At 40.1% G+C, this 22,002-nt stretch overlaps 1 protein-coding gene across 6 annotated transcripts in view; it reads left to right on the top strand.

Moving 5' to 3' along the window:
* The window catches only part of LOC122539411 (serine/threonine-protein phosphatase 2A 55 kDa regulatory subunit B gamma isoform), a 370,044-nt gene that overhangs the window by 237,224 nt on the left and 110,818 nt on the right, over positions 1 to 22,002 (top strand). For all 6 annotated transcript variants that reach the window (XR_015753322.1, XM_043674219.2, XM_043674221.2 and 3 more), the window contains one exon: positions 4,779 to 4,956. Coding sequence is in view for 5 of the 6 variants with exons in the window: in XM_043674219.2 (XP_043530154.1) it covers positions 4,779 to 4,956 (178 nt within the window). In the remaining variant the exon portion in view is untranslated. The remainder of the gene's footprint in view (positions 1 to 4,778; positions 4,957 to 22,002) is intronic.

The raw sequence follows: 22,002 nt of genomic DNA, 5'->3' as shown, positions 1-22,002 counted from the left end.
TTTATTTCAGTGAGACCTCGTACATTTTTAGAAGTAAAATAAATTCTCAACTACTGTTAATTTCAAGCATTGTACAATCCTGCAACTTAACTGGGTCCAAATTCGTCGCCATGATTGCTGTGTTTTAAAGTTTCAACTCGATTGTAATATTTGCTGCAGCATGAAAAATTCACATTTCATTTTGGGTAAATTCAACATTTGAAATTTGCCTTCCTAAAGTTCAGTAATGTATGTCTGGTTTCCTTGAAGGAGACTGGAGACTACAGAGTAATTAGTGTAAAAATATGGTTCAGTCTGGTCATTTATGTCTAATTTGAAATTATTTGCTTTGCCAGGCAAATTGGGAATTCACCTAAGAAGGGGAGAACTTTCTGTGCCTCAATCTTGTCCCTACAAACAGCCAGTACCTTTACATAGCATTGCACAGAAATATGCTATTGCATTTGATCAGATTGTATGGCTGCTTATCTTCCACATAGTGAATGTTTCAATTCCTGTCAACTGTATTCCCATTTCCATTTCCTTTCTCCTTTGTAACCTATTGTTAAAAATTAATGTAGACTTCAGTTCATTCAATAATCAAATGAATTCTGCCATCTCTCAAACCCTCGGAATATGAACAAAAATGTCTCCTACTCTCATTTACTCTCATACCATTTCTTGATTGCTCAATTACTGCAAACAAATGTTCCTCTCTCCTTTGTCCTATCTCTCTAAGTTTGAAGACTTATATAAAATCATGGCTAATTTCACAAGAACAGACCAATTTGAAAGTCTCACATCTTGTAATCTGCACTTTGTCCTTCCTTCAGCTGCAACATTCTATCAAAAAGAAAAAAAATCGCTCAATACCTTGCTCTGATTTGAGAGACCCTTAACTCTTTGGAATTGTTAACTTTTACACAACATATCCTACACCCTCAGCAATCTGGAGTGTATCGACAAGGAAACTAGTCCATACTAGAGGGCAGGTTTGTCTCCTTTTGTCTCGTCTCTACCCCTTTAGTAAACCTGACCCAAGCACAGAGCTTTCATTTCAGCACTCCTTACTCGTTTGAGACAGTGGAAAGATGTTTCCACATTTGGTCTGTATGATGAGTCTTATGTGGTTCAACATGTTCCCTTTATTCAAAAAGGTTTATTTTCAACATTGTCATTTTGATGTCCAAGGATATTGATCAATTCTTTCCACACAAAAGAATTCAGGTAGAATTGCAACAACTGATTCCCTAAGCAACCTACCATTATGGATACAGAATTCTATTCATTTGATCACAGCCTGTTACCGGATCATGATGTTTTTAAAGGAAGAGTGCGTTGAAAAATTAAGTCTAATATTTAAATTGTGTAAACAAGAGCATTGCAATGAAATAGTCAGAAATGTAAATGAAGTTGGTGAAATGGTAACATTGCTAAGGGAATGACTCAATGTTTGTCGTGTTAACTCTGTTCAGTCAGGAGGGGCAGAGTTAACAAGGAATTACTGAGACATATGTCTGTTGGTTAAAGTCAAAGATTGTTCCGATGTGTTGAAATGTTAAGAGTTTACAGGAGTTTGACTGTTATAATTGACCTGAAGAGGAAACATTACAAATATTACTTCAAATGATTGTTAATTTAAAATTCTAATTCTAATTTGTTTGAGAAAGAAATAATCAGTCCCATTGCCCCTGAGCCAACATCAGGTTCAAATCCCACCAAGGTGGATGGAGGAATTTGAATTCAATAGAAAATATTCCTTAAATTAAGAGTCTAATGATGACTGTGATACCATTGTTGATTGTTGGAAAAACCCATCTGGTTCACTAATGTCCTTTTTGGCGGCATGGTGGCTCAGTGGTTTGCACTGCTGCCTCACAGTGCCAGGTACTTGGGCTTGATTCTCACCTCTGGCAACTGTCTGTGTGGACTTAAGAACTTAAGAGCTAGGAGCAGGATTAGGCCATCTGACCCTTCGAGCCTGCTCCACCATTCAGTAAGATCATGGCTCATCATTTGTGGTCTCAGTTCTACTTAACCCGTCCTCTCACTGTAACTCTTGATTCCTTCATTGTCAAAAAAGTCTATCTTGGCTTTAAAAACGTTTACTGAAGTAGCATCAACCACTTTCCTGGGCAGGGAATTCCATAGATTTACAACGCTCTGGGTGAAGAAGTTCCTTCTCCTGTCAGTCCTAAATCTGCTGCTCCTAATTTTGAGGCTATGCCCGCTTGTCCATCTTTCCACCTGCCAGTGGAAACATCCTCTCTACTGCTATCTTATCTATTCCCTTCATAATTTGATATATTTCTAGAAGATCCCCCCACATCACTCTTCTAAATTCCAATGAATATAATCCCAGTCTACTCAGTCTGTCCTCATAAGCCAACCGCCTCAACTCTGGAATCAACCTCGTGAACCTCCTCTGCACCCTTTCTAATGACAGTACATCCTTTCTCAAGGAGACCAAAACTGTACACAGTACTCCAGGTACATCCTTTCTCAAGGAGACCAAAATTGCACACAGTACTCCCAGGTGTGGCCTCACCAGTGCCTTGTGCAGCTGCAACATAGCCTCTCCCCATTCTCCCTGTGCCTGCTTGGTTTTCCACTGGGTGCTCTGGTTTCCTCCCACAGTCCAAAGCTGTGCAAGTTAGGTGGATTGGCCATACTTACTTCCCAGAGTGTTCAGCAATGTGTAGGTTAGGTGCATTAGCCACAGGAAATGCAAGATTACTCGGAGAAGGTACGGGATGGGGTCTGGGTGAGATGCTGTTTGGAGGGTCGCTGTAGACTTGTTGGGCCAAATGGCTTGCTTCCACACTCTGGGGATTCTGTGAAACCTGCCGTCCTTACCTGGTCTGGCCTATGTGTAACTTCAGACTCTGAGACATAGTTGGCCCTTAACTGTCCTCTGGACGATTAGGAATGGGTAATAAATGCTGGCCTAACCAGTGATGTCCTATCCTATGACTGAATAAGAAAAAAAGATTAAAACCACTAATTGATGGCATCATATCATTATATCCATATTTAGGGACAGAACAGTGAATCACTTTTGTGCTTAAATAAAACTAAGTGTCTGTTTTTGTATTTTTTTCATAGACTGTAGCATGTTAAACTGATTAACTTGTACACTACTGTTTGTGCAGAAGCAAGGCTTTAAGCCAGATGTTAGCATGAGTGATCACCAGAGATAAAGGAAAGCCATCAGGAATTTGTAGCAGTATAAAAGAGTGACTTGGAGAAAAGGTCATCCCTGTTATTGCTGACTGATAACATGCCTGCATGACATTGTAGTAAAGCTTCAGATGATGTCAACCTACTTACAACCAACTTAGGAACTGACAAGTTATTCTATTCAGGGAGGTGATGGCCTAATGGTATTATTGCTAGACTATTAATCCAGAAGCTCAGCATGTTCTAGGGACCTGAGTTGAAATCCTGCCATTGCAGATGGTGGCAATTGAATAAGAGTTTTTAAAAAAATTCTGGGGTTAAATTACTACGAACCCATTGTTGATTGTTGTAAAAGTGGATCTGGTTCACTAATGTCCTTTTAGGGAAGGAAATTTGCCATCCTTACCTAATGTGGCCTACATGTGACTCTAGACCTACAGCAAAGTGGTTGACTGTTAACTGCCTTCTGGGTAATAAATGCTGGTCTAGCTAACAACAGCAACATTCTCTGAATGAATATTAAAACAAGTTTGCTAGGGCAAGAAATATGCTACAATTGCTGCAAAACAATTCAGGAAATGTGAGTAGATCCTAAATCAAGAAAAAAAAATGATATGGGATTGTTTTTGTCCATAAGTGAAATCTTTAGCCTGTTTATTTGTTTTTCTGTCTAGATTCCTCAGTGCTATGGGTTTCTTTTGTGGGAGTAAAGAGCAAATGAGCTGCATCCAATTCTCTGTTATCATTGAATTTATGAATTAGTTCTGGGTAGGTAGCTGGGAGTAATCTATGTTGGCTTTATTCCCTCATCAAGTACAAGTCGCCACGTGCAACATACCCTTGCTCAACAGGAATCATAGATTTGGTACTGGGTGGGTACACATTTTAACCAACTTTATTACAGCAAGAGCCCTGTACTACTTTTCCAAATCAAATTATCCATTGTACATCCTGAGTAATTTTCTTTGCTTTCAGCTTAAATTAAAAGGTTAAAGGATTAGATTCTCACTATGCTGTGCTACTCTGCCCAGTTACTATTTCTTTTGCTAGGCAGGATGCCTGACATATGCTGGCTGTCCACTCTTTTCAAGTGCCCAAACCAAACAACTGACAAATCCACATCAGCACAGTTTCAATTTGTCTGATATTTTTAGTTTCTCTGAAAGAATATAAACCTCTGGATGAGTGGGGTTTTGAAGAGACCATGTTTCAGGTCATCTAAAGCTGTCTAGATAAACAGAGATCCTAAATGCAAAACATTGATACATTTCTTGGTGCATGCCGAGCCAGGACCTGCTATCTCTGAGGGTATTATTTTGCCAAGTTATTTGAAGGTCAGCATAAATAATTCTGCTCCAGTGACTGGTTTATTTCTTCAGACCAATGAATCCAGTTGATTGCCATCAAAAGCAAACTTGAGTAATGTAGACTTGCTGCATCAGGCATTAACTCTGCCAGAAAGAATCAATTCAGTTAAACTTTTCCACAACAGGTGCCATCTTGGAGCCACCTCAACACCAAAGAATCTGTGCTTGACTCCTTCAGGAATGGTAGTTAATAATTAGCCATGAATTTATGAAACACAGCTGTACTATAATGTGATCTGTCTCTGTCCCCAGGTGCCAGTGCTGAAACCCATGGATTTGATGGTGGAGGTGACTCCACGGAAGATCTTTGCTAATGCTCACACCTACCATATCAACTCCATTTCTGTCAACAGTGACTGTGAGACATATATGTCAGCTGACGACCTCAGGATTAACCTCTGGCATTTAGGAATAACAGACAGGAGTTTCAGTATCCTTTGATGTCATAAGCATGTGAGAGATTTGGAAGAACAATTGGAGTATTTCTGAGATTATTCTCTCCTCTTGTTCCTAAACAGAATGTGGATTTTTGTACTGCTGGGTAGTGGAAGTTCATGGAACCTCCCAATGCTTGTATAAGTTTGACAACCCACCCAAACTAAGTGCGTTAGCTGTAGTGAATGTTCCATTAGCAATTTTATGATTTAGTCCAACGATGTACTGGTTAGATGGATTGGCCACGCTAAATTGCCCTTGGTGTCCAGGGATGTGCAGGTTGGTGAATCACCCATTGGGGTGCTGGGGTCCAGATTGGATGCTCTTCAGAGGGTCAGTGGAGATTCAGTGGGCCAAATGGCATCTTTCTGCTCTCTGGGAATTTTATTCGATGAGAAAGTGAAATAAACAATTTTTCCTGGTTGTCTGTGTTACTGTAGTAAACTTTTGATATCATTGATATTTATGTCTCATACCAATTTGAAATTCTTTGAGGGCTTTCAATGTTTCCCACCAAAAATGTTAATTGCAGTGAAGTCACTCTTTAATTCATGCTATGAATGTATCTTAATTGGAAAATTCTTCACATCCCTACCATCATTCACGTCCCAATGCAAGAAGAATACTAACTTCAGAGCACACAGGTAAATTCTGATCAATGTTCAAATTTATCTTGGTCAATGCACATGACTTTCATGCATTTCATAAAGTGCTGTTGCAATAAATGAGTACATCTCTATGACTCTGTATGCAAAGTGAACTTCAGAACATTTGATCAAAGCATGTATGAATGGAACATCATTCAGAGATGCATGCGTCTCTTCCACACACACGTGTTTGGCTTATGTCAAAAGCAATTGTTCCAAACATAGTAGCTATCAATAACACTCCAGCTGTGACTCCTATTTTCATAAAATTGATATAACTGTTGAATATTGTAAAACCGAAGAATTGCAGCCCTTTATCATGAAGAATTTCCCAAGTTTACTGAATTTTCTTTCCAAGTAAATATTTGCAATAAGGTTGTATTGCTGACATCAGTGACTGACTAAAACAGCTCTGTCCAGTTTCAGAAGGGTGTCTCTACTGCTTTAGTCTTGATTTCTACTTCAAATGTCTTGCAATTTGTAGAAATTAGATTGCTGATAAAAAGTAGTTTTCTGCAAAGCAAGTGCAAAGAACTGGGCGAAGCTTTGTCAGACTTAGTTCATTGTACATATAAAGCCAGTCGCGATGATTTTGAATCTGACTCAGGTGACTAAATATAGTCTGACAGTGAAGGTCATGTATGCAGGAATTTCTGAGTGGATGCAATTTCAAAATGATGTTTTCCATTAACAGATCTAAAATTTTTGGTGTAAGTGTGAAAAATTACTTTGGGGCTATCGTAAAGCCTTCTCTCAAGCTGAAGAGTTATAATATAGCAATATTGGAATAACAGCTTGGTATAATACAACAGTAGCTCAATAATCCAATTTCATTTTTGCAGGATTGCAATTGGTTGTTACAGACTTGGTTTTGAAATACTCTTCATCTTTGAATTATGCCTGTCACACTTCATTCAAAGCAAAATATTAAATGGTAAAAAAGGATGTGGGCAAAATTAATTTCTAAGACAATAACTTCAAACACTGACATTGGAGAAACACAACTAGCTTTCAGTGACTATACTATGATCACTGGAGTTGATCTTCTGATATTGGCCTCTCAACTTCAAAGGAACATAAGATATATGGGCTTTAATTTTAACAATAAAATAGGTGCAAATAGGAGGGTCATCTGTTTCTCACCTTGCTTTGAGTTCTTTAACTTTCTTCTTGACAAGTCATGAATTGGAATCCTAATCTTTGCTAATACCTGTGTTACGTTTTCAGTTGAATGTCTTGATGAAAATGGACCAGTTTTACCCTGTTGATTCAGGCTGCAATGGATCAACTCAAAGAAAATTTGTGTTGATGATATTACAGTGGGATTTTACCTGTTTTCTTGCCTACTCTATCATTCAGTTGTTTCATCCACAAATCTATGTTCAGAAGTGTTTTCAGAAGAGAAAAAAGGTCCTTCAGATTACATACTGCAGTACATTTTTGTGATCCCCATGCTAGTTTGAGAATTCATCTGAATGCAAATATATATTCAGGACTTTCTGTACTTTTAACACTGTGTCATGAAAACAAGACCAAGCTTGTTTATTATGTATGTTTAGCTCTTCCCATGACAATAAAGCCGAAATCGAAACCTTTTCTTTGATGCAGAAAATACTGTTTCTAACGATTGTAATGAACTGTTCACATTCCCACAACTCTCATCCCAAATATAGTTGTGAGAAATCTTTAATCTAACTTGCTGCAGCACTTGAGACTTTGTCACTTTTTCACAAGTGGTTGCTGCCCTGTTGTGGACTGTTACTAGGCAGTAAATAGATTGATTGCCACACTGCTCCACAATAATCATCGGTTTAAAAACATAATGAAATGACAGTGTTTCACAATAACAACTGCATTTGTGTCTACTACCAGTGCATTGACTATGATAATAAGTTGTTGTTATCAATTATTCTGACCCAGTTTTGAAATGGTGAATGTTTTGCCTTCAAACCTAGCCTCATAAGTCAGATTGAGAGTCTGTCTGCCTGCCTGTCTAGTGGGAAATAGAAACCAGGTCACAGCTAGCTCCCTGTTATAGGAAGGATGTTGTTTAACTTGAAAGGGGGCAGAAAAGATTTACAAGGATGTTGCTGGGGGTGAAGGGTTTGAGCTATAGGGAGAGGCTGAATAGGCTGGAGCTATTTTCCCTGGAGTGATTGAGGTTGTGAGGTGACCTTCTAGAGATTTTTAAATTCAAGAGGGGCATGGATAGGATGAAAAACCAAGATCTTTTTCCCAGGGTAGGGAAATCCAAAGTTAGAGGGCATAGGTTTAAGGTGAGAAGGGAAAGATTTAAAAGGGACCTAAAGGGCAACGTTTTCATGCAGAGGGTGGTTCATATATGGAATAAGCTGCCAGAGGAAGTGACAGAGGCTGGTAGAATTACAGCATTTAAAAGGCTTCCTAATGGGTATATAAATAGGAAATATTTAGAGAGATATGGGCTAAATGCTGGCAAATGAGACTAGCTTAATTTCGGTTCTTTGGTCAAAATGGATGAGATGGATTGAAGGGTCTCTTATCATGCTGTGACTCTATGGCATCAGTTGGAAGCTGGTGCCAGAGAAGGTGTGGGACATCAGATACTAGAGATAGGGAGGGGCTAAATTGGAACATGAGAGTGGTGGCAGAGATGGTTGGCAGGGGAGGAAGAAAGGCAACTATGGGAGATGATAAATGGCTAAGCAATTTTTAGGATATAGTGGGGGTTGGAAAGATCAAGTTAAAATGGATGCGCATGGGTATGCCAGCTTTCTGGCCCACAAGAAGTGCTGTAAAAGCACTTACCTCTTAGAGAAGTGCACATCTTTCAGTCCATTTTTCTATGTTGAGGCCTGAGTTCATCTTGGAATGGGGGATGATTTAAAACTGCATCTTGTGAGTTCATGGCAGACCTACATTTGTAGGAGTAAATTATTGCAGATGCTGGAATCTGTACGGAAAGCAACAAATGCTGGAGATCACAGCAGCTCAGACAGCATCCATGGAGAGAGAACAAGCTAAAGTTTCTAGTCTAGATGATTCTTAGTCAGTGCTGAAGGCTTATGTTTACATTTGAGATTTGATGTTCTAACTTTCAACCCAACTTACATATATACACTGTTGAGGTTAAAATTCCCCCTTTTTTTTTCAGTCCTTTTAAGCTTGCCAGTGAGTATATGTAGTCTAGCTTGTTTAATTGAATGGATTATAACTATGTTTTCAATCTATTTGTTTCTATGTTTTTTTTCACATTCTTTCATGTCATCTACCAAATGCAACTTGTCATTGAGTCTGGCTGTTATCCACTCACAGGAGGCCAGTGAGCTCAGTTGGCTGGATGGCTGGTTGTGATGCCCACAGCACAGGTTCCCCCACATGGAGGTTACCGTGAAAGTCCTGCTTTTCTGATCTCCCCCTTTAGCTGAGGGGTGGTAACCCTCAGGTTAAACTCATTATTAGTTATCTCTCTCAGAGAGAGTGGTCCTCTGGGAATATGGTGAATTCACTGTTACTTGCATCTACTCACTGATTCCATAAAGGAGGCAATATAAAACACAAGTGAGGGGTTTGATGAGCTAGTCACTTTGGATCATTACCAGCTTGACTCCATTATTCTATAATGGTATTTCTGGATGGGAAACTATAATCACTCAGAATTAAAACAATGCCCAAAAGAGCCCTTGGAACTGAGGTCTCATTGCTACTCTTCATCTGAAATAGTTGACAGCAAAGGCACATTATGATGAGGTGCAGGTCATTATCAAATGAGCATTGGTGAAATAATACTTTTGTCAATGAACTGGCAAATGCTGCTTTCAGATTTCTGGCGAAAGAAGAAGGTGGGGGTGGGATGGGGAGTACTGTGTTTCTGTGACAATCATGCTGCTCTTTCCATAGTGTACTCATCCTAAGCATCGAACGTTTAAAGTGGTCATTTCATATTTTGATGTATGCCAACCTGCCCTTAATGGCATCCATTACTGGAAAATTAAGTTTTGTGTTCCTGAGAGATTAATCTTGTCATATGGAACTCAGCCATAGTATGCATTAAAATAAGTTAAGAGGGTTTCAGTTCTCTTAAAAAGACGCTGGGCAACGTAGTGCATTATGGAGCATTAATCATAATACTAAAATAGAATTTCTGGACAACTGCATAAAAATCCAGGCTAAAGCTTCCTGAAATGGAAATAGCTTTATTGTAAATTGTAGGCAGTGTTGTTTGTTGGTGCATTGGCCTGGATTTCAGCCTGATCTGAACTCCCTATGGTAAGTAGGCTGGCGAGAGGTTCAGGAAACCCAGAATAGCCCATCTCCTGAATGCAATGCAGTTTTATGTCTATTTTATTTCTCTCTGAAAGGTTTCCACCAGCTGGCAGCATTTTGGGTGAAAAACCTGCTTCGTTCTAAAAGAGCAAGTCTATGAGACCAGGTGTGGGGATCTGTTTGAGGGGCGGAGTTCAACAGTGTTTGAAATGGTGAGCAGGGTTGGCTTATTGGTAGCAGGGCTGAGGTGGATAACTTGGTAGCAGGGCTGAGGTGGGTTACACAGTAAATTGTCAGGCCAAGAGGAAACATAGTTGACTTGCTTGGCTCACGAGCAGTGCCACAAAGACGTTCATCTCATGGATTCAGCCCTTTCTGACCAAAAGGGCTTGGGAAACCTGATTAAAATAAACTTAAAAATAAAATTGCTGATTAAATCAAGGCATTATCATGAAACAACCCATTGGCTTCTCACTAGCTGATTAGATTAGATTCCCTACAGTGTGGAAACAGGACCTTTGGCCCAACAAGTCCACACCGACCCTCTGAAGAGTAACCCACCCAGTCCTATTTCCCTCTGACTAATGCACCTAACACTATGGGCAATTTAACATGGCCAATTCACCTAACCTGCACATCTTTGGACTGAGAGAGGAAACCGGAGCACCCGGAGGAAACCCACGCAGACACTGGGAGAATGTGCAAACTCCACACAGTCGCCTGAGGCAGGAATCGAACCTGGGTCCCTGGTGCTGTGAGGCAGCAGTGCTAGCCACTGTGCCGCCCACAAATTTGCTTTTCTGTTCCCTTCCCATTTGAGCTTATACCATAAGCGGGTGGTTGAGCTTCTGTTGAAGATTTACTGTTGCATTTAACTCTTTGAATCAACTGCAGTCCATCTAATTTTTGAGAGCGGAGATTCAGCCCAATAATTATAAGACAGTAGCCATGCTTCTACATAGAATCATTTAACATAGAGGAGCCTTCAGGTGCCATGCATGTGCCATAGAACCATAGAATTCCTTACAGAGGGAAGCAGGCCATTCAGCCCAATGAGTCCACACTGAACTTCCAGAGAGCATCCCACCCAGACCCACTCCCCTACCGTATCACCCTGCATATCCCACGGCCAATCTACCTGACCTGCACATCGTTGGACTGTGGGAGGAAACCAGAGCACCCAGAGGAAACCCACACAGACACAGGGAGAATGTGCAAAATCCACACAGACACTTGCCTGAGGCTTGAATAGTTCAATGGCTTGCAGACCCATTTTCTTGCTCTTCCTCCATTTTATGCAGGTTGACTTCGATTCTGTTAGCATTATAAGGTTTGTCATGTGTTTAGTACTTGTCTGATTTTTTTTTAAATGTCTGTTCCTGAAAGATTGTTTCTCACAATGATGTAAACTCCATTCATTTCTTTTGAAATTTGATGAATTTAATTTGAAATGGTTCGTTATGGATACTTGCAGATTATCTTATAAGTGTAACTTTTTATATCTGTTTCAGGAGAACGTTGGCAAATGTTTCAGTGATAATTGTTGGAAAATTGTTCATGTTGTCAAGGCAGCCAGCTATGCATTCCAAACATTTCAGTTTGAAGTGGATCAGCTGAGGAATTTAATACTGGGATAAAAATATTCCTCCCTAGTCTGGGGATGGAGGTAGCTGAAGTTTTGTTTTTTGTGTATCGCATGTAAATTAAACTTACAACTTGCTACAATCAGTATGCCTTAGTTAATTTTATCAAAACTAGTGGTATCTTTCAAAGATTTGACCTAAATATTAATTCATTTAGGGAAACAAACTTCATTGGAAGTTTCTTTTTTTCCCATACAATGGAATTTTAAGTAATATCTTCTGTGGGCTATGATGGGTCGGAACTTTACTCTGTGTCAGGTACCTAGGAGGTCAGTGTCCAAGCCGAAGGAAGATGTTAGCTATAGATCTTGCAAATTTCATTTACTATCAGCATAAAATTGTATGTGTGTTTAGTGTAAGTCACTGCAGTTTTGTCTTGTTATTTATTGACTGGAGAGCAAGTTATAGAGTCATAGAGATGTACAGTATGGAAACAGACCCTTCGGTCCAACCCATCTATGCCGACCTGATATCTCAACCCAATCTAGTCCCACCTGCTAGCACCCGGCCCATATCCCTCCAAACCCTTCCTATTCATATACTCATCCAAATGCCTCTTAAATGTTGCAATTGTACCAGCCTCCACCACATCCTCTGGCAGCTCATTGCATACATGTACAACCCTCTGCGTGAAAAAGTTCCCCCTTAGGTCTCTTTTATGTCTTTCCCCTCTCACCCTAAACCTATGCCCTCTAGTTCTGGAGTCCCTGACCCCAGGGAAAAGACTTTGCCTATTTATCCTATCCATGCCCCTCATAACTTTGTAAACCTCTATAAGGTCACCCCTCATCCTCCGATGCTCTAGGGAAAACAGCCCCAGCCTGTTCAGCCTCTCCCTGTAGCTCAGATCCTCCAATCCTGGCAACATCCTTGTAAATCTTTTCTGAACCCTTTCAAGTTTCACAACATCTTTCCAATAGGAAGAAGACCAGAATTGTATGCAATATTCCAACAGGGGCCTAACCAATGTTTTGTACAGCTGCAACATGACCTCCCAACTCCTGTACTCAATACTCTGACCAATAAAGGAAAGCATACCAAACGCCGCCTTCACTATCCTATCTACCTGCGACTCCACTTTCAAGGAGCTATGAACCTGCACTCCAAGGTCTCTTTGTTCAGCAACACGCCCTAGGACCTTACCATTAAGTGTAGAAGTCCTGCTAAGATTTGCTTTCCCAAAATGCAGCACTTTGCATTTATCTGAATTAAACTCCATCTGCCACTTCTCAGCCCATTGGCCCATCTGGTCCAGATCCTGTTGTAATCTGAGATAACCTTCTTCACTGTCCACTACACCTCCAATTTTGGTGTCATCTGCAAACTTATTAACTGTACCTCTTATGCTCGCATCCAAATCATTTATGTCAATAACAAAAAGTAGAAGACCCAGCACAGATCCTTGTGGCACTCCACTGGTCACAGGCCTCCAGTCTGAAAAGCAACCCTCCACCACCATCCTCTGTCTTCTACCTTTGAGCCAGTTCTGTATCCAAATGGCTAGCTCTCCCTGTATTCCGTGAGATCTCACCTTGCTAATCAGTCTCCCATGGGGAACCTTGTCGAATGCCTTACTGAAGTCCATATAGATCATACCTACTGCTCTGCCCTCATCAATCCTCTTTGTTACTTCCTCAAAAAACTCAATCAAGTTTGAGATTAAAACCAGCTAAGATTGATGTTCCTGCTAACTTTGTAGAAATCCCTTTTGGGACATGAAATTTTAATGTCTGGTGATTATCAGAATGGATTTAGCCATAACATTGCTCCATGGTTTAATTGTGATGAAAGTTTATGATATATTATTTGTGGGAAGTTGGATCTTCAAGTAAATGGGCTTTTGGTTTTCACTGTGGTTAAATTCTGATCTTTTGTAAGGAAGGGTCAGAAAGTCATCTGGGATAGTGAACCAAAGATAGCATTTCCAGCAAAGCATAGAACATAGAACAGTACAGCACAGAACAGGCCCTTCGGCCCACGATGTTGTGCCGAACATTTGTCCTAGCTTGTGACTGAGTTAAATGACTCGCAAATTACCCAAGATGTTGCTAAATGGAACTTTAACAATGTATGGAAAATACAGAAGGCCAGAGGTCAGAAATAGGTTGAATGCAAAAGAAAAGATCCACTCCAATGGCAGGGCAGTCATTTAGTTTTTTGGAAGTCTTCAGGCCATCAGAGCTGGAAAGAAGTCTTTAAGCTGTCTTAGCAGCTTCAAAGTAGTCAAAAGTCAGAGAAAGGTTAGATAGCCTATCCACATGCCTCAGGGAGAGACAGTAACAGAAAGAAACACTTCTCATGAATGGATAGAAAGTTGCCAAAAGAAAGTATTGAGACCTCATCAGTTTAATAAGACATTTTAAAGTGTAGCTAGCAATCACACTTCATTGGGGTTGAGTGTCTGTAAAGTATATTACAAGGGAGCAAAAATGATTAGATTACTTAGTGTGGAAACAGGCCCTTCGGTCCAATAAGTCCACACCAACCCGCCGAAGCGCAATCCACCCAGACCCATTCCCCTACATTTACCCCTTTTACTAACACTACGGGCAATTTAGCATAGCCAATTCACCTAACCTGCACACTTTTGGACTGTGGGAGGAAACCGGAGCACCCGGAGCAAACCCACGCAGACACAGGGAGAATGTGCAAACTCCACACAGTCAGTCGCCTGAATCAGGAATTGAACCCGGGTCTCTGGCGCTGTGAGGCAGCAATGCTAACCATTGTGCCACCGTGCTGCCCAGAGTTGAATCTGAGTTGAAAAATGAGTTGAATCTTTCTTGTTACTGCTGATTATAAAATAATTCCAAATTTGTTTTGCTTTCTTGTGTTATAAATAATAAATTTGTTAAAAGTGAAAGTATTCAGTGACTGACCACCACAATTTGTGAATGGCAAAAATGAAATTTATGGTTCATCAAGCTGGGTTTCATTCTGGAATCTGCCTTGGCTAGTATTGCCAGTAACTGGGATCATAATACACTCAGCTATCATGGACCTGTGCATGAAGAATACCTTGGATCTATGCAAAAATGTCCCAGCCTCAGTCAATCCTTTCAAAATTGGGAGAATATTGGCATTAACTTAATATCAAGTTAAATTAATTGTCTGGAATTGTGCAATTGAATATATGCTTCTTAACAGCCAATTATCTGCTCATTTTGAGGGTTTTTTGGTGGTGTTTGTGTAATTCATGCCTCAACTTCTGGCATTTTTCATACACCAGTAGCAGTCTGCGCTGGTGGTGAATATTCCCACTGTTTTTTGAGATTGTTATATGGTTTGATCTCCACATTTTCACATGAAAGCTTGCCAATTTTTTAGGAAGTGGTTGGAGGTCAATCACTCAGATTCTGTGCCTTATAAGTAATTCAGTAACGTCATTTAACTGGTTACAATCATAGTGGATATATAGATGGAATTTTAATCTGGGTAATGGGGTCCTCACACGAGCAAGAACTCTGCATGGCCTCCCATTAGGGGAAACTATCCAGTGGCTGGCCTTCGCTGGGATATTGGGATACTCTCCACCCGCCCCTAACCAAACATTGAGGGATCCAGACCAGAGGTGAACTTGGCTGGCATGGAGAGGTTAAAAGGAAGGGCAAGAAGTGGCTCTCAGCCCAAACACAACCCAACGAAGGGTTTCAGATTTCCTGCACAATCCCTTGGCACAACACTGGCTGAATGCCAGCGATGGAAGGATGAAGCCTCTCTCCAACCCGCCTCTTTCCCCCCCCCCCGACACACACACACGCACGCGCGCGCACACACATGTGAGTGGCAATTGCTCAAATGTCCTGGATAAACCCTACAAGGAGGATGGTAGGGTAACTACCCCATACCCACCTCCAAAGATGCTGCTTGGGTTGGGGAAAGGCAATGTGGTGGGCATTAAATTTTGCCACATGCTACAGCAGAGTTTCTGCCCAGTTCCACTGTACATCCATTTTGGGTCAGACCTGAGCATTGGGAGCTGAGATACTGATTTTTTTTTTACCTTATTAATACTTGCTGATTAATAATCAAACACAACATTCCAATCATTTTGAATTTTAACCCCTCATGATAGTGCCTGCATTTCTCAAGGTTTGGGAGTATGTGTTTCCAGATGACTGCATTCTGAGTAAGTAACAGCTCATGCCTGAGTTGTCTTTAATATATTGAAACAGATTTCTTCTTACAACAAACAGCCAGCAGAATCTGCACACCACCTCTGAACGAAGCCCAAGGCACTGACAAACAGAACCTCATGGCCTTGTGATGGGAGCTAGTAGTCTGGCTCACTTTCTTTTGACATTTGATGCAAAATGATTGGAATACTTATTTCTGTAAAAATAAGAACGTTGAAGTCTTTTTTTTAACCATGAAAGCAGTCCTAGTGGAAATGAGTGCTTGTGATTGGAAACTTTGCAGGGGGATATTTACCATAGTTTCACTTCAGACCTAAAATTGTCGATGCTGTCTCTTGGGCAGAAGTGGGTCCTGCAGATGCTGGAGATTAGAGTCAAGATTAGAGTGGTGCTGGAAAAGCACAGCAGGTCAGGCAGTATCCCAGGAGCAGGAAAATCAACATTTTGGGCAAAAGCCCTTCATTAGGAATGATCATCAGTTTACTGATGGAGTATAGACTTGATGGGTGATAAAAGGGTGGGTTGGGTTTGTTCTGCTTTTTGTGCATATAACATACTTTGCAATCTCCACATTGTTACATTGATACCAGTGTTGTAATTGTCACTTTTAAAAATGTTTTGATTTGTTATTTCATAAGACAATATGAGGATGCATCAACAGGCAATGCCCTGACTACCCAGTTGACCTCCACAGTTTCAAATTGAAACAAAGCTTGGTAGTTAACTGTTAATCAGCATTAACTGGTACATTCTCCATTGCATAACTTCTACTTGCCAACTAATCAATACTCTCCTCCCATGCAGTATGCATGTTTTATTTCTTTCCCCCGGAATTGGGTTTCATTGTGAATTGTCCTGATAAAGTGAAGGCAAAAAGTTTCAACAAACATTGTCTGTTTGTTCTGCAGCATTCAAGCTCTGCACTTCTAAGTGAATTTTTGAAAATTAATGTGAGGTTTGTAAGGTGTTGAGGGTTATATTTTTGCAGGATATTATATTTAGAATGAATGAAAACAGCTCTGATTCTGCCAAATTCCCAGAAAGGTGTAGAAGACTTGTAAGCTGTTGTGCTATCACCTATCATTTTAACTTCTAAGCTGAAAAGGAGTTGGGATCAGAGAGAGTGAACGAGCATTTTCAAGAGTAAGGTCAACATTTCTTACATTGTCATATTGCAGAGCAGAGGAAATCATTTTTGAAAATGGGTTTCAGATGTCCTAACAAATGAAAGACAATTGGAGATGGCAGAAGTTCTATGTATTTGGCAGAGCGAAGAGGCGCGTGGCTTTGTGAGCCTCCGCAGCTGAATGCTGGAGTGCACAGTTCTGACTGCCCCTTGACTGGAGAATCATGTCTGCTTTGGATCAAAAGTTTCTATCACAAGGTTTTGTTTGACTGAAGCAACTTATGCTTGATGCACAGATCTTTGGATACGTGAGGGAAGACATTCCACGCATTTTTGGATCCAGTGTGCAGACTTGGCTACATTTTCTTAATTAACTGCAACCTGATCTTTAAGATACTTGGACTCGAAGCCATGATGCTGCTTGATGTTACGATTTTGAACATTTGACAGTAGGCTCCTTCCAGCGATTATGGTCACTGTTTCCATGCTGCAAGGAGAGTGTCAGTGTGAATTTTGAACCATTTTCTTTGTTCTGCTTTGGTTGAAGAGACACCATCTAATTAATCTGATGGTAATGCTGTGGTGTGGGTAGGGATAAAAGAAATTATTAGAACAGGCTTTACTGCTGGAGGCTTTAAGGGACTGTCCAAAAACTGAGGTACGTGGGTTGGTAATCATTCGCTGTTATTCTTCAGCTGAGCAGAGACGTGGAAACACAATGGAAGCAAGTGTGGAGGACTGTAACTCCATGGAAACTGTGATGTGTGTAAAGCACAATGAGCAATGCCACTTTCTATAGCTTAATGTTTACACTGGCTACAAAAGGAAAACCATTTTAGTGAATAGTACTCTTCATCATTTATTACAGCAAATTTTTCAACAACACATTGTTTCAGTTGGCAACTGAAAGTTTGAATCTTTATTTTTAAAGTAGTTTACAGTCTCTATGAAAATTGTAATAGTTGCTTGAAATATGTTAGTGGCAGAAATCTCTGATCTGCTCTGACAGTGTAATTGGATAACTTCATGGAAGCTATGGCTGACTACCTCATTGTGCAAAATCTATGGCAGCAAATGGGAAAAATTATAAATGTACTTCTTTATTTCCCCTACTCTTGCAATAGGAATAAATTCTTCATCACTCACTATGCTGTTGTCTCACATTTATCAGTAAATCACATTGAATAATGGCAATCTGTGTTGTTTGAAAAGTATTGTTTCGCAGCAGTATTGCGTGCCCAGTATTGTCAGTATAAATATTATTAGCTGCAACTGGTTATGTTCATTTAATTTTGTTTAGGAAGTTTTACATTGGCTTAGGGGCATATGGTATCAGAAATAATCTGTTAGCATAGTTTTCTGATAGTGGAACATGCTTACAGGGAGCGTTATTTTCAAAATTTGATTCTGAGAATAGCGGACACATCCCAAACATGAATAACATTGAATTCAGTGGGCTGCTACTCAGTCTTTGCTCAGAGTTGGTTATAATTGAAACACTGAGATTAGATTTGTACCTTGAAATTACTGCCAGATGTGTTTTCATAATAAAGTATCACTTAAGTGATACTTTATTGATAAAGTGATACTTAGTGGGCAGCACGGTGGCACAGTGGTTAGCACTGCTGCCTCACAACGCCAGAGACCCGGGTTCAATTCCCACCTCAGGCACCTGTCTGTGTGGAGTTTACACATTCTCCTCGTGTCTGCGTGGGTTTCCTCCGGGTGCTCCGGTTTCCTCCCACAGCCCAAAAATGTGCAGGTTAGGTGAATTGGTCATGCTAAATTGCCCGTAGTGTTAGGTGAATATAGGGGAATGGGTCTGGATGGGTTGCTGTTCGGAGGGTCGGTATGGACTTGTTGGGCCGAAGGGCCTGTTTCCACACTGTAAGTAATCTAAGTAATCTAATCTAATCCTTTCTGTGTGGTGACTGCTACTTGTTTTTGTGGTGTCAACAGATTTCAGGAGCATACCAATGTTTACCTATATATGAACAGTTTCACTACATGGTTCACTATTGTGTTATTACTTAATGTTCATTGATGAATTGTTTGTACTTGTTAAATGGGAACTTCAAGTATCAAGTTATATTGTTTTGCATTGATAATGTTCTTCAACAGATGTTAATCCTGTTCAGATGTTGTGTTCAAATCGTCCTTAATAGGTCTTGTTGTTGTGCTGTTTAAAAGTAATGGAGCTGCAATATTCTGCTTGGCTCACTGGTTCTAGGAGCCTTCTTGGAGAGCTTGTTTAGAATACATTTAGAAATTATTAGCATGAAAAATGGCTGACCTGGATCAGCATGGGAATAACTTCCAGCAATTGAGTTAGACTTCCATGAAAAATGAGCCTTGTAATTTAGTTCGCGATATCAATGCAAAAGTTTTAAAGAGAAGATAGCAGTATTATCTCCTGAAACTATTCTCGCATGCATTATTTTGCCAATAGAGACCATAACCACTATTGATTGTTATAAAAGCATATTTGTTCACTGATGTCGTTTTAGGGAAGGAAATCTACCTTTCTGACCTGAACTGACCTACATGTAATTCCAGACTCCCAATAATCTGCCAAACGTTTAGCTGCCTACTGGGCCATGAAGGATGGGCAATAAATGCAGGCTTTAGGAAGTTTTTATTAGCCTTGAATATAACATGTCCAACAACCTTATCTGATGGAATCCAAAATAAACCAAGAAATTTCAAGTGACTTTGGCATCAGAAGTTGTGTTTAATAATCATTATGTCGGACCGACTTTCTCTGTTACTAAATTATGCATGGTCCATTGGGTTGCAGCTCCAAAATATTGGGGAAATGGTATAGCGGTAATGTCACTGGATTAGGAATCCAGAACTCCAGGGTGATGTTCTGTTGGCATAGGTTTGAATCCCACCATGGTGACTCGTAAAATTTGAATTCAGTAAGAAAGCTCATTTAATGATGACTCTGCAAAAACAGCTGATTGTCATAAAAGCGTTCGTTCATTGGTCTTTAGAGAAGGAGATTAGACCCATTTTCCTCTGACTAATATGCAATTTAGCCTGGCCAATTCACCTGACTTTCACATTTTTAGATTGTGGGAGGAAACCAGAGCACCCGGAGGAAAACCAACAGACACTTGGTGATTGTGCAAACTCCACACAGACCCGAGGCTGGAATCAAACCCGGGTCTCTGGCACTGTGAGGCAGCAGTGCTAACCACTAAGCCACTGGGCAGGCCCAAAAATGCCATCCTTACCTAGTCTGACTGACATACCAGACTCTCACCAATGTGCTTAACTCTTACACTGCCATCTGGGCAATTAGAAATGGACAACAAATGCAACCCTAGCCAGAAATGCTCATCAACAAATAAATTGACCTGTTTTTGAAAAAGCTTGGGCATCTTGGAGTTGAGTTACTTTAAAATGAGAAGCTTTGTTCCCACATGTAATTTCCTCCTTTTAAGGTCAGATGACCTAATAGCAGAAGTAGGCCATTTTGCCCATTGAGCCTGTTATGCCATTCAGTGAATTGTAGCTGATCTGATAATCCTTAGTTCAACTTTCCTATGTTTTCCCTTTCACCCTTAGATTTTTAAACTAGTAAGAAATTTATCTAATGGCACTCAATGATCCATACTCAACATCCCCCATGCTAAAGAATTCCACAGACGCACTACCCTCTGACAGAAGAAAAATCTCCTCTCAGTTTAAATTTGCCACACTTTATTCTGAACTTATGTCCTATGGTCCAAGGCTCTGGCACAAGGAGAAATGACATGTTGGTTTCTATGCTATCAAGTCTCCTCAGGAGCTTGTACGTTTCACTAAGATTACCTCTCATTCTTCTAAATTCCAATGAGTACAAGCCTAATCTACTCAATCTCTCATCATAAGACGGTCTTTTCATTGTTGTACCAGCCCAATGAATGTTATCTGTACTCTCTCCAATATGAGTGTGTTTTACTTCAGATAACTGGCTCAAAACTATTCATAGTACTCCAGCTGTAGTCTGACTAGTGCACTGTATCATTTTAGAAAACCCTCCCTACTTTTATACTTCATTCCCTTTTAAATAAAGGCTGATATTCTATTCACCTTCCCTAATACCCTCTGAACCTGTTTGCTAGATTTTTTTGTGATTTCTGGTAATGATTCCCAAAGTCCTCTGCTCTGTAGCTTTCTGCAGTCTTTCTCCATTGAAATAATGTTGAGCTCCTCGATTCATCTTGCCAAAGTGTATGACCTCACATTTTCTAACATTAGGCATAAACCTACAAATGAAATGTAATTGTTTAACTTATCTATCTGTTTGCAGATGCTGTACATTCTTAACTACTTGCTTTCCCACTTATATTGGTGAATGACACAAAAATGGCTATAGTACATTTGCTTTCCTCCTCTCTCATTAAGATATGTTTTAGACAAATGTAGCCACTGAGCACTGATTATTATAGCACACCACAAGTTATGGATTGCCATTCTTAAAATGGCCCCCTTATCCAAATTCTGTCTTCTAATAGTTAGCCATTCTGTAACCATATTCCATCATCATGGGCTTCTAGCTTATTAAGCAGCCTAATGTGGTACCTTACCAGATGTCTTCTGAAAATCCAAGTATGTTACATCTACTGTGTCTTCTTTATCTATCCTGCTTGTCATCTTCTCAAAGAATTCTGGTGAATTTGTCAGGCATGAGTTCCCCTTCATGAAACCATGCTGACTCTGCTGATCATATTATGTACTCCTAATTCTCCATTGCATCCTTTGTTGACTCTAACAATTTCCAAATCACAGATGTTAAACTAACTGGCCTACAGATACTTGTGCGGTTACATGGGCAGATTTTCTATCCTCTGGGACCTTTTCAGAATGTAAGGGTTCCTGGAAGATTATGACCAGTGTACCCACTATTGTACATGCTTTAATATTCTGGATCTTAATGTCATACCCCATTGCTCACCAGAAAAGAAAATATTTGACTTACTTTCAAATCTTTGTGTTGGTGCCTATAGTCTAGCCACAAACAAACCCCTGAAAATAGTTTGCCTTCCAATTCCACTTCGATCCCTTTACCAGTTGCATCTTGCTGAGACTTGGAGCAGACAACTGGATTGCAAAATAAGTATTAGATCAGCACAATGCAAGATATTTATTTAACAAAGTCTGATTTTTCAATGGGATTGCGAATGAACAAATACAGAGATGTTGATTACATGTTACATTTTTAAAAAAATTTGCATTTGGATCTTTCTTCCCCCG

Source organism: Chiloscyllium plagiosum, unplaced genomic scaffold, assembly GCF_037043375.1.
Source record: "Chiloscyllium plagiosum isolate Xiang-an unplaced genomic scaffold, Cpla_swu_hap1 HiC_scaffold_36, whole genome shotgun sequence".
NCBI classification, from domain to species: Eukaryota; Metazoa; Chordata; class Chondrichthyes; order Orectolobiformes; family Hemiscylliidae; genus Chiloscyllium; species Chiloscyllium plagiosum.
This window is presented reverse-complemented; position numbering and strand designations above follow the sequence as displayed.